The 13947-nt window shown below is 41.2% G+C and overlaps 1 protein-coding gene across 6 annotated transcripts in view; it reads left to right on the forward strand.

Moving 5' to 3' along the window:
• Positions 1–13947, forward strand: part of LOC122935654 (muscular LMNA interacting protein) — a 322247-nt gene that overhangs the window by 198412 nt on the left and 109888 nt on the right. For 2 of the 6 annotated variants that reach the window (XM_044291459.1, XM_044291462.1), the window contains exon 3: positions 10360–10412. The exons of the other annotated variants lie outside the window; for them this stretch is intronic. In XM_044291459.1, coding sequence (XP_044147394.1) covers positions 10410–10412 — 3 coding nt within the window. In that variant the 5' untranslated portion in view covers positions 10360–10409. The remainder of the gene's footprint in view (positions 1–10359; positions 10413–13947) is intronic. 6 annotated transcript variants of the gene reach the window in all.

Genomic DNA, 13947 nt, shown 5'->3' on the forward strand with positions numbered 1-13947 from the left:
CTGGCCTCTGATAGGCTGCCGGCCTAGTGCCTGCAGCCTATCAGAGGAAGGGAAAGGGACACGCCTCTCCCTCCCCTGCCTCATCTGTATCGCTGTCCTGAGGAGATGAACTCTTCCACAATGGAAGCATTCATATCCCTGTGCCATGCCGCCGCCCCCCCACTTCTGAGCAGCTTGGGGGGGGGGCAATTGCCCCGTTGCCCCCCCCCCTGGATCCGCCAGTGCACTTGTCCCCACTTGCCCCTCCCTGCGGACGCCCATGGATATACCCCTGCTCTACCTAGTTGACAGCTTAATAAATTTCATAATTTTTCGGGTGGCAATCAACAATTTTTGGCTGTGATAGACCCCTGTTCTACCTAGTAGACAGGTTAATAAATGTCACAAATTTATCTGTTACATTCTACGGTTGACATTTTACATATTTTGACGTGAATAAACTCCTGCTCTGCATAGGTGACAGGGACCGAATTTTTTTAAAATAATCTGTTTCATTGGTTGGTGACATTAACCCATTTCTGGCGATGAAAAACCCTTACTCTGCATAGGTAACAGGGACTTAAATTTCAAAAATCTGTCTTTAATTGGCCGTTTCCTTCGATCCTTCTGCTTTAATAACTTTTCACATATTTCCGCTTGATCAAAATAAAATTTCATCCATTTATCTCCCTTGGATGTGGTCTCTCTTTCTCACGCTCCCTCTCCTGCGTGGAACCCTCATTCGCCGATAACCGCGATCAACATGGTAGGCTCAGAAAAGAACATTGAAAGTTGATAGAGAAGATATCCAAATGGATGGTGGACGTCACAGGGATGTGCGATCAGGCAGAAATTATCTAGAGTCAACAAAGCGGCAGCAGAGCGTCACCTGTCTAACGTTTCCTAATCCAAAATACCGTAGTGACATTCCCTGTAATTTTTAATTAATCATTCAAATAACAGGGCATCTTAAGAGTTCTGTATTGTTATTTATCGTCACTACCTCCCGAGTCGGGAGTGGGTAATTGCCACACGCCCCCTCCTTTCCTTCAATTCTTCTTCTTTAATAATTTGTCCCACATTTCCGCTCAATCACAATAAAATTTCATCCATTGATCTCCCTTGGATGTGGTCTCTCTTTCTCACGCTCCCTCCCCGGCATGGAACCCTGTTTCGCCGCTAACCGTGATCAACATGGTAGGCGCAGAAAAGAACATTGAAAGTAGATAGAGCAGATATCCAATTGGATCGTGAACATCACGGAGACGTGTGACATGGTGGGGCAGTATGTTTGCACACGTCTACACGAACTGACAGATGGGTCTGCCCCCTGCAACTTCTGGGTCTCCAAATTGGGCTCATGGCCTGAGCTTGCCCTTTACGCCTTGGAGGTGCTGGCCTGCCCTGCAGCCAGTGAATTGTCTGAACGTGTGTTTAGCACGACTGGAGGGGGTTATCACAGGTTATATTTTCCAATCTTTTGGGGTGTACCCTAATAAAAAAATAAAAAAAAAATTAAAACCAAAATGCAGTGTAGGCTACCTCCTCCTCCACCGCCGCTTCCACCTACACTGCCACATCCACCGCCTCCTCACCCTCCTACTCCATATGGACCTCGTCCTCCTAGATCAAGATTATTATTTTTTATTTTTACGTATTTTATGTTATTTAAAGTCATTTCCCTATCCACATTTCTTTGCAGAGCTCTTAACCACATTTTGATGGCATTTGCAGCCCTCTAGCCCTTTCCATTACATTTTTACAGCCATTTTAGGGACTTCAATGGGGTTCAGGTTCGGGGTCAAGTTCGGGTCCCGAACTCAAACTTTTTTGTGATGTTCGACTGAACCTGTCGAACCCGAACATCTAGGTGTCCGCTTAACTCTAATAACCACAAATGCTTTTTCTTTATAATGAGGTATTTAGAACTAGTTGTCTCCCTGACTCTTGCAATGATGCCACTATTATTGTTTTATTTAAACCGTATAAGAATCTTCAGGATTGTAATTCTTACCCCTCCATTTCATTCCTTAATACTGACTATAAGGTTTTTACAAAAATATTAGCAAACAGAATTCAATTCAGTTATCACTGACATTGTTTACCCAGATCACTAAGGTTTTATCCCTTTTAAATCCTCCACCGATAATATTAAGAATAATCAGGTGATATCCCAGTTTGGATGGCATCAGCAATGTGACTGGGCAATTTTGCTCATTTTAGGTAAAAAATCCTTTTTTAATTGGTCTTTATAAAAAATATTGAGCTGTTCTGTCACAGAAAGTTAAGTGCTTGTCTCAATAGCAAGAATTTTTTTTTTTTTACACAGCTCACCCTAAATTTGCATAATCCAGACACTCCCGTAATATGAAGAAAAAGGCAGCACAGATGAATCGTCGGGATCTGGGGTCATGAGAGACTTCAGAAACAAATTTTCATCAGGTCCAGCACCTGGAATTTAAAATAAAACACAACTTTTATTTACATGAATAAAAAAATTCCATGATGTCCTCGGAGGTAGACACCATGGAGTTTTGTTTATCCATGTAAATAAAAGTTACATTTTATTTTAAATTCCAAGGCGCCGGACCTATTGAAAATTTGTTACTTAACTGTTTGTCTAGCTGCGTGAATTGTACTTTGACTTTGTGCCAGTCATCTAATAAACCTTATCTCTAAATTACTAAAAGGTCAGAAACACTTTTTTAAACCACATTATTATCAGTAAGATAAGGATTGGGATTTAATGAGTGTTTAGGAGGTCAGAGATCCCCAGAGATTCTGGGAAACAGTAAAAATGCAGAACCAGCTACAAAAGAATCTAAAGGCTGTACATAGAAAGTGGCAAAAAAATGTAAATTAATACCAGTTGAAAAAATTATTTTAGCTCAAAATGAGTACAATGCAATCATAAAAAATTTTCCCTAAAGGTTTAAATGGCCTTTTAAAAACATTTGATTTCAGGCAGGCCCTTTATTAATAAGATGGTTAACAGCCTATCTTCCCCTCCCTTTACATTATACGGGGGTGCGAGGCAGCAGAGGTGCCCCCGTCACCTCTGCTGTTTGTCATAACAATCAAGCCTTTGACACTGACCATCAGACATGATAGTACATATAGAAGGATCTCAATAGGCCCTAGAGAAGACCGCATTGATATGTATGCTGATGACATGGTGTTGTTCATGTCTGACCCTAATAATTCCCTTCTTTATGCTATATCCCTAATAGCAGTTCTCAGGTCTTTTAATGAACTTATGCAGAGCTGGTTGGCGAATTGCTGAGAAAATGTGCTATCTTGCTATTGTTTTTGATTTTAAATACTTGGAGATCGGAGTGTCTTATGCTCCCTTATTGACTTATCTTAATTTTTAAGGACAAATTTAGAGTATGAAGTGTATTACCTCTATCTGTGGCAAGAAGAATCAACCTAATTAAAATGATAATCCTCCTTAAGGTATTATATTCACTTGAGCATGTGGATGTTATGGTGCCTTTGAGGTTTTTCAGGACGATTGATTCTGTTTTATCCCTTTTCATATGGAGGCAGAATAGAGCCAAACTGCATATTGGTATTCTGTAATATAAAGGGATATGAAAGGGGCCGTATTACCAAGCTGTCATTTATATTATTTTGCTGGACAATTATGCTACCTTCACTATTGGGTATCTGAGATGTCTCTACTGAAAGGTGAGCATCACCTTTGCATGTTCTGTCAGCTTATACTCTGTGGACGGCTCTAGAGAATCCCAATACTTACTCTGGTTAACTACTGCTACTAAATAGACTAGCCGCACATGTATGTGGTATCGGTAAGAAAGTGTTCAATTTTACTGCCATTCCAGCTGAAACCCCTATGTGGAATACCAAAGGGATTGGAGAAGCTTTTGTCTGTCAGGCAGTCCTATTCTTTATCCCAAAATCAAAATAATATTCTTCTGTTCTTTGAATAGCTTCAGATCCTATATAATATTTTTATAGATATCTTCAGAGGCGGCATGCTCTATACCTATATAGTCTGCAACCCAAGATTTTATCATCTCTCCTTAACATTTAATAGGCATACTAAGGAAACAGGGCCCCAAAGGTTTGATCTCAGCAATTTGTCAAATGGAAGTACTATCCCTGATAATACCACGGAAGACTGGTTAACTGCGCTTACTACTCCACTACGGTTATTCCCGGCTGCCAATAATAAATTTATACACTAAGGCATAATACATCAAAATGGGTAGAATCCCTACTACACAGTGTCATAGATGCCTCTCTTCAGAGACTGCAAACTTTTGCATCTTATGTGATCTTGTACTGAGCTGCAATCCTTCGGGATCGCAATGACAAACTTGTTATCTGAGGTGACGGGGAGTACTGTTCCTGCTACTTCTATAGTCTGTTTATTAGTTCTTCTGGAGGAGGACCACTGGAGTTACCATATGCAATTACTATTACAAAAAAACATTGATCCTTGCCCGTAAATCAGTGACTTTGTAATGGATGGCAAGACGCCCTCACTACTGCCTTCAGGGGCAAAACCTTGTTAATACTGGGGTTTCTTATGAAAGGATTGTATGCAAAAAATAAAAAATAAAAATGTGTCGTCCTAAGAAATTCCCAAAAATCTGGAACCTATGGTGTCATTCCTCACTGACTATTTACACCCAATGTGGCTTTCAACAGTCCTAAGCTTCTCTCTCTTCCACCATCTAATTACATTTGTACATGAGGTTGTATCACTTCTCACTGAACTCTTGGGTCTATAACTCGCCATTATGTCTTAGTTAAATTACTTAATGGGTAGGTACCTTTGTACTGTTAATTTTATCTTCCACTTGATACAGTGTACCTATTGATGTATATTCTGTGAAATCCTGCAAATAACAACTGACATGCATGCTGTATGTGATCAAATATAGTATTTTTGACTATCAATAAAATAAGTTTGATAAAAATACAAATTCTTCAAAAAAACTAACACAAACAAACAAGCCCTCAAGCAACTACATTGATGAAAAAAATAAAATGTTATAGCTCTTGAGATACAACAATGAAAACATTCTAAATACTGCTTGGTCACTAAGGCCCAAAACAGGCTGTTCATTAAGGCTAGTTTCATACGAGCAAATTCAAGGCATTGAACTCACAGCGTGTGTCTGCAAGAGCTCTCCTGACCTAGCACTGATAGGGTCGCATAGCATTATATTGATTTTTGATGCTATGTAACCCTTAGGCCTCTTTCACACGAGCGTGACGGATTGGCTCCGGATGCGTTCTGGGTGTGTTCAGTGAAACTCGCACCATTTTGCAAGAAAGTTCAGTCAGTTTTGTCTGCGATTGCGTTCAGTTGTTGGTTTTTTTCCGCGCGGGTGCAATGTGTTTTAATGCGTTTTTCACAAGCGTGATAAAAAACTGCAGCAACCATCAGTGAAAAACGCATTGCATCCTCACTTGCTTGCGGATGCAATGCGTTTTTCGCTGAAGCCCCATTCACTTCTATGGGGCCGTGGCTGCTTGAAAAACGCAGAATATAGAACATATTCCGTGTACACAGACCCATTGAAATAAATGGGTCAGGATTTAGTGCGGGTGCTATGCGTTTATGTAACGCTTTGCACCCATGTGGAAAACTGTCTCGTGTGAAAGGGGCCTTAGAGTTCTGGAATGTATTGTTTAACACGGACATAATGCTGCCAGTGTTATTCAATACATATCAGAACTCTAAGGGTGAAACAAGCCAAAGGGGTTAAAAGAGAGGATGCTTCATAATTGTTATTGCATAGAGAATGCAAATAGTTACTAAAATAAATATGTCAGGAGAGGGAACCTGTTCCTATGAAAATGCAATGCACTCGGCAGGCTGCATGTTATAGAGCAAGAGGCGCTGAGCAGATTGATCTGCATAGAATTATGGGAAACAATTCAGTAAAACTTGCATTTTATTATTTTAAATATCTGCTCTTTTTGTGCTCAATAGCTATGTGGGTGGTCAAGTCAGTGACTGGCTGCTAACTATATATACACATACTGATATATATACACATCACTGATAAGACCTCCCACAAAACTACAGAGTTCAGAAAGAGAAGATATTTTTTATAGTTTTACTGAATCATTTCCCATAACATAATATGTCAATCTGCTCAGCTCTTCCTGCTCTGTAATATGCTGCCTGCAGATTGAACTGCATTTTCATATTGTCAAATTCACCTAAACGCTTTCTTGATATGTTTTACTTCACAGAAACTGTCAGAAGTCAGAGAAAAGTTGAAGTAAGTGAAGAAACTATAACCCATAGAGGACCCTCGCTGTACATGTACGGCAGGCTGATCGGCTTGGAGCATGAGCTGCGCCTACCGATCATTGGCACGGCCCAGGCAGTCACTGACAGCCGGGCCCCTGCTTCATACTCTGGCATCGGTGAAAACACTGATGGCGGCGTATTAACCCCTTATATGCCGTGGTCAAAGCTGACAGCAGCATGCAGAGGGTTTCTGGAGGGTACAGGTGCCCTCCGCATGTCCATTGGGTCCCCGCACTGCAGTGACAGGGACCCAGTGGCAGAGAAGGCAGCCCGATGCTTTCCATAGGCATCAGGGCTTGCCTTCTACGGAAGCCTGTGAGATCCAGCCCCTTAGGCTGGGTCTCATAGGCAGGCTGTCAGTGTAATGCATTGCAGAGGGGGTTAGACCCCAGAAGTTGAAGTGCCAGAGTGGGAAAAAAATTAAAAGTAAAGAATAAATTAAAAAGTTTTTTTCATAATAAAAAATAAATTAAAAGTTTCAAGTAAAAATAAAAAAGAGAAAAAAAGAAAACCAGTCATATTGGGTATTTCCACATCCGTAACGACTGGCTCTATAAAAATATTACATGATCCACCCCCTCACCTGAATGCAGTAGAAAAAACCTTAAATCACAAAAAGTGCAACACGAATCGATCAAAAAGCCGTATGCCTTCAAAATAGTACCAATTAAACTGTCACCTCATCCCTCAAAAAATGAGCCCCTACATAAAACATTCATGCAAATTTTTTTTAAAAACTATAGCTCTCAGAATATGGAGACACTAAAACATGATTTTTTTTGTTTCAAAAATGCTCTTATTGTGTTAAAACTGAAAAAAATAAAAAAAGTAGATATATTAGGTATTGCCATGTCCATAACAACCAGGTCTATTGAAATATCTGATGACTTAACCCCTCAGGTGAACACCGTAAAAATAAAAATAAAAACTGTGTCCAAAAAGAAATTTTTTGTCAATTTACATCACAAAAAGTGTAATACCAAGCGATCAAAAAGCCATATGCACCCCAAAATAGTACCAATCAAACTGTCATCTGATCCTGAACAAAACGAGCCCCTACATAAAACATTCGCCCAAAAAATAAAAAAAAACTACTGCTCTCAGAATATGGAGACACAAAAAAATCTATTTTTTTTTTAAATGCTTTATTATGTAAAACTGAAACAAATAACCAAAAAATATTTGATATTGTCGCATCAGTAACAATCTGCTCTATAAAATACCACATGATCTGTCAGATGAACATTGTAAATAATAAAAAATAAAAACTGTGCCAAAACAGCTATTTTTTGTGAGCTTGCCTCACAAAAAGTGTAATATAGAACCACCAAAAATCATATGTACCCTAAAAGAGTACCAACAAAACTGCCACCTTATCCCGTAGTTTCCAAAATGGGGTCACTTTTTTGGAGTTTCTACTCTAGGGTTGCATCAGGGGGTCTTCAAATGTGACATGGCAACTTAAAATTATCCCAGAGAAATCTACCCTCCAAAAACCATATGGCGTTCTTTTCCTTCTGCACTCTGTTGTGCGCCTGTACAGCAGTTTACAATCACAAATGGGGTGTTTCTGTAAACTACAGAATCAGAGTAATAAATATTGAGTTTTGTTATTGGAAAAAATTGATTAAAATGGAAAATCTGCCAAAAAAGGGAAATTCTAAAATTTCATATACATTTTCCTTTAATTTTTGTGGAGCACCTAAAGGGTTAAGAAAGTTTGTAAAATCAGTTTTGAATACTTGAGGGTGTAGTTTTTAAAATGTGGCTATTTATGTGTGGTTTCTATTATGTAAGCCAAGGGGAGAAAAACAGAACTGGATCGCATATCCACAATGCTATGCTTTGATCTAACTCGCTTATCAGCGCTATACTAAAGTGTACAGCCCCCCATGCTGCATGCTGTACAAGAGGCATTAGTGTACATTTTGATCAAAAGGCATAAGCCCACTCACCACGCCAAGGTCGCCTCTTTGAGTGGGACCTACTCTGACAAAAAGGTGCAGTGCAGTGTGGTGACAAAGCGGCACTGCCCTAGTAGGCAGCGGGACCCAGGAGTAAAACAGCAACCCTGCTGTCTGACAATGCCACCCATGGCACTGGGTCCCACCAACCCACCAGTACAGCACCACAAAAACAAAGGCCACCACGCAGTACTGCACCATGTGAACAGTTGTCTAACACAACATGTTCTTTGCTATTAGGAGCTGCAGGTCATTGACCACTTTATGCAGACTACTGTGATTAAAACCACGTGTGCCGAATGGGAGGAATGCTGATACCAGTAGTAAAGAAAAAGATAGCCCAATAATATGCCAAGGGGAGAAAAACAGAACTGGATCGCACATCCACAATGCTATGCTTTGATCTAACTCGCTTAACAGTGCTATATTAAAGTGTACAGCCCCCCATACTGCATGCTGTACAAGTTTCTATTATGTAATCCCAACAAAGTGACTTCACATCTGAACTGGTCCTTAAAAAGTGGTTTTGGGAAATTTTCAGAAACATTTCAAGATTTGCTTCTAAACTTCTAAGCCTTCTAACATCCCCCAAATATAAAATGACATTCACTAAATTATCCAAACATAAAGTAGACATATGGGAAATGTAAAGTAATAACTATTATATGAGATGTCACTGTTTTAAAAGCAGAGAAATTGAAATTTTGAAAGTTGCTAATTTTTCAAATTTTTCGATAAATGTGGGATTTTTTTTAGCATAAAATTGAAAAATATTAACAGAAATTTACCATGATCATAAAGTACAATGTGTCATGAGAAAACAATCTCAGAATGGATTGGATAAGTAAAATCGTTCCAAAGTCATTACCACATAAAGTGACACATGTCAAATTTCCAAAAAACGACCTGGTCCTTAAGGTGAAAAATGGCAGGGTCCTGAAGGGGTTAAAGGCATACATTTGCTTTATAAACATAAACGTTGATAGCTGCTTCTTGAAAAGTTTAAAGTTCTAGCTGTCAAAAGAAGATGCAGATAAGGCCTCTTTCACACTACAGTATGTTGCATTCAGTGTTTTGCGTTCCGTTTTTCACGGATCCGTTGTTCCGTTTTTTGCTTCCGTTGTGGTTCCGTTTCCGTTCCGTTGTTCCGTTCCGTTTTTCCGTATGGCAAATACAGTATACAGTAATTTCATATTAAAAATTGGGCTGGGCATAACATTTTCAATTGATGGTTCCGCAAAAAACGGAACGGATACGGAAGACATACGGATGCATTTCCGTATGTGTTCCGTTTTTTTTGCGGCCCCATTGACTTGAATGGAGCCACGGACTGTGATTCTCAGCCAAATATAGGACATGTTCTATCTTTTCAACGGAACGGAAAAACGGAAATACGGAAACGGAATGCATACGGAACACATTCCGTTTTTTTGCGGAACCATTGAAATGAATGGTTCCGTATACGGACCGTATACGGAACGCAAAAAACGGACCGTATACGGAACGCAAAAAACTGTAGTGTGAAAGAGGCCTAACAGTCAAACAACTATGGAAGATAACTGTGCATTACTAAAATTCTAGCTTTATTTTCAGAGACAAACATTAGTGGAGCTCTATGACAGCCCCATTTGAACAATAAGATTATCTTGAAATGTGACACACACACAATTCAAGCATTGCCTAAAACACAGAAGAATTAGTGCTTGAAAACTACATTACTTAATGGTGGATTCTGTAGTTGTCAAGTTAGATGTTAAAAAGAGAGAGATCAGCTTTAACAATATTCATAAATATTCTCTAAAAGAGGTGAACAGCATTGCAAATGTGTGTGTGTTTATGTAAGTATACACAGAACAGAAAATATTCTCTTGTTTCTGTATTGTAATAACAGAAAATAGCTGAAGAATTTCTTTGTGCAGGATTCTTAGTAAATTTAGCTCTTCTCATAAACTCTGAGTAGAGAGTTAAAATTTGTTTCAGGTCCTGTTCTGGTCAATTCAGATCTGAATCAATTGTACCTGAATCAAAAGTGCTCCAATTGTACAAATTTGTATATGCCACTCTATTGTCTCCTAGGACTCATGTTTTCATTTTCTTGTTTTTCTCTTTTTAATTTAGAATTGTTTTTCTCTCACTAATTTCACTCCCCCTCCCCCACCTTCAAGCTCATGGTAAGTGCATAGTTGAAGGTATTAACAGCCTGTTTAAAAACACATTGTGTTGTTGAATTTCTTATGCTTTTTAAAATTAAAAACGTTCCACACAAATTGTCCCTTATGGGGGTAAATGCTCTCCAATTTTTAAACACACCAGGTGGTATTAGAAAAAACTGTGGCTTGTTCTGAACAAGTGGCACAAAAATAATGCCTTAACAGGAGCAGGTTTTTATACACACATGCTAGTATCAGAATAAACAGTAGCTTTTTCTAAACAAGGGACCAAACATTATGCATTAACGGGCTATCCGGTAATTATTATTTTTTTATCAAGTACCCATAGCCTGCCCCCTGAAACACAAGATTCATACTTACCTGCTCTCTGCCATTCCAGTCCTCCACACTGCCTCCACTGTCTCTTTCTTTCAGTCCACACACTGTTCAGATGCACCTCTCCAACCAATGACTGGCATCAGCAGTAATGTGGCCACAAGCAGCATATAACAGCATAATCCAGTCATTGGCTTGAGCAGTGCATGTCTCCATGTCCATGCCCCACTGGATATAAACATTATAGGGACTAGAACATGGAAAGAGTGAAGGTGGGGGACCACATAAGTATGAATTTTCTATTCTGTGGACAAAATACGCACTTGCTAAAGATTATTAGTACCAGAAACCCGGCCTGTGAATGCCCATGTTTAAACACACAGCAGTATTGATACTATTGAAAGAAGAAGAAGTTTGTTCTTATCAAGCATACAAAAAGAATGCCTTAATGGAAGCAAATACCTGCCCATGTTTATACATACATGGGAATGTCAAAATAACCAGTAGCTGAACAAGTGTCCAAAAATGATCTTAATCTTTTGGGAAGCAGCACCACTACAGTGTGGATATGCAAAGTGATGGACAAGTGGTTATGTAGGGGTAACAGAGGCAGCAAAAGTAGCGGCAGCAGTAGCATCACCGCTAGAGAAGAGCGAATTTTGAAAAAATTTGAGTAGGACGGTTTGCCAAATTTTCTGAAAAAATTTGGTTTGATCCGAATTTATTTGCGCTGAATCATGTTATAAACTGCTATTTCCTGGCTGCAGCTAGCCTTTATAGTGGTATAGAACACTGTGACCTGAAGTAACACGCATAGGGAGTCTGCTTGAAATAATACTGTGAGCCAGTATGACATGCAGATGACAGGTGTTGCTCTTAGAATTACTGCATACTTCACTTATTTGGGCAGTCACCGGGTCAAAACTGACCAAATACCTCAAGTATGAACTCAGCCTTACAGGTCGATGTTAGCGTCAAAAAGAAGCTTACTCCTTTTACACCGTCATCAGCTGATTCCACATAGATGTCTACAGAACCTGCTTTATTAAACATATGCCTTCACTCGGTCAGTATTTGGTCAGTAATCCAACAGTATTGCTAATGCCCAAAAAACAGGAGTGGATCCAAAACAGAGATGGCATGTGAATGAAATATTTGCATGTCTTCTGTGTTTTGTACCCACTCCTGCTTTTGGCTTACCAAATCATAAGCCAATTATGATGGGACCATACAGGCCTTACAGCTGAACACAGACAGGATCCGTTGTGCTTCTCATTTTTCCTTCCTTATAACAGATCAGAAGAAGGGTCAAATAAATGATGATGTCAGCCAGGCCAAAAGGCAAAATAGTGGCCCAGAGTGGCCCTATGACATAGTGGTGAGATGCAAGCAGCATCAGGATGCCACAGAGGTGGCAGCAGCATGAGGAGACAACAGAGTGGCAAGGTAACATAGTGTGGAGGTGGCAGCATCATGAGGAGACCACAGAGTGGCAAGGTTACACAGCGGAGGTGGCAGCAGCATCAGAATGCCACAGAGTGGCAAGGTGACATAGTGTGAAGGTGGCAGCAGCATCAGGAGGCCACAGAGTGGCAAGGTTACATAGTGTGAAGGTGGCAGCAGCATCAGGAGAACACAGAGTGGCAAAGTGACATAGTGTGGAGGTGGTAGCAGCATCAGTAGACCACAGAGTGGCAAGGTGACACAGTGTGGAGGTGGCAGCAGCATCAGAAGGCCACAGAGTGGCAAGGTGACACAGCCTGAAGATGGCAGCAGTATCAGGAGGCCACAGAGTGGCAAGGTGACATAGTGTAAAGGTGGCAGCAGCATCAGGAAGCCACAGAGTGGCCAGATGTAATAGTGTGAAGGTGGCAGCAGCATCAGGAGGCCAAAGATTGGCAAGGTGACTTAGTATAGAGGTGGAAGCAGCATCAGGAGGCCAGAAAGTGGCAAAGTGACATAGTGTGGAGGTGGCAGCAGCATGAGGAGACCACAGAGTGACCCGGTGACAGAGTGGGGAGGTGGGTGGCAATAACAGTAGCTGAGGCATGTAGCCAGAAGAAACCGGTTTCTTTTGTCAAAGTGTTGTTGTGGCACCATTGATGATCTAGTCTGATGCATCAGGCATTGGTGGGTGGAAATCCTGGCTGATCCACTCCTGATTCATCTTGACAAAGGTCAGTCTCTCCACATTTTGGATGGACGGCAAGTTCTTCTTGGGGGTAACTATGGCCCCCGCCGCACTAAACACCCGCTCTGATGCCATACTACTGGCCGGGCAGGACAGCTTTTCCAGGGCAAACTCTGCCAGTTGCAGCCAAAAATCCAGTTTGGCTGCCCAGTAGTCCAGCAGATCTTCAAGGTCGTCTGGCAGGGTGCTGTCCAAGTATGCCACCACCTGCTGGTTCAGGTCCTGCTCCTGGTCTAGCTGCTGCTGCTGCTGGTGAGTAGTTTTTTCACTAGGCGGGTGAAGAAAGCTGCTCATCAGCGATTCTAGACTCAAGTTGCTTCTGATGGAGCTGGAACTGCTCCTACCCCCCCAACCTGCCACAGCAGCCATGGCAGAGGAACATAAGCGCAGAGTACCCCCCGGTCAGACCTGCGAGAGGATTGACAATGGCGCAGATAGGCAGCGGCCAACTGACTACACAGGATGTCTTTATAGTAGTTCAGTTTGTCCTTCCTCTCAGCAGGTGTAAAAAAGGCCCCCATTTTGGACCGGTAACAAGGTGGAGAGTCAGAAGTCATACTTCTGCCGAATAGTGACAATTCGGTTGTCACTACGCAAGCAAGTGAGCCTGGCTCCATCTCTACTGCATACTGCCACGGTGTGTCTGGGTCCTCTGCCTCCTCTTCCTCATTGCCCTGTAGCTCCTCTGGCTGCTCCTGCCACCTATGTATAAAAACCACCCATTTCTCTACACATTGCTTGTGTTCCAATGTCCTCCTCCTCCTCTTCCAGTTCAGCTCCCACAGGGCTCATGTGGCCTTGAGATCTAGGCGCCACGTCTCCAGTCCCCTGACCAGCCAGATTTACCAGCATCTGTTCAAGGACATGAAGCAGTGGAATGTCATCGTTCATCCCGTAGTCCTGGCGACTGACAAATAACGTGGCCTCCTCAAAGGGCCTGAGCAACTGGCAGGTGTCACGCATGAGATGCCATTGGCTGACATCAAAGTTACACAGGGGAGAACTCCTGTCCGCTTGGATCATCAATAA

The sequence above is a fragment of the Bufo gargarizans genome, chromosome 4, assembly GCF_014858855.1.
Source record: "Bufo gargarizans isolate SCDJY-AF-19 chromosome 4, ASM1485885v1, whole genome shotgun sequence".
NCBI classification, from domain to species: domain Eukaryota; kingdom Metazoa; phylum Chordata; class Amphibia; order Anura; family Bufonidae; genus Bufo; species Bufo gargarizans.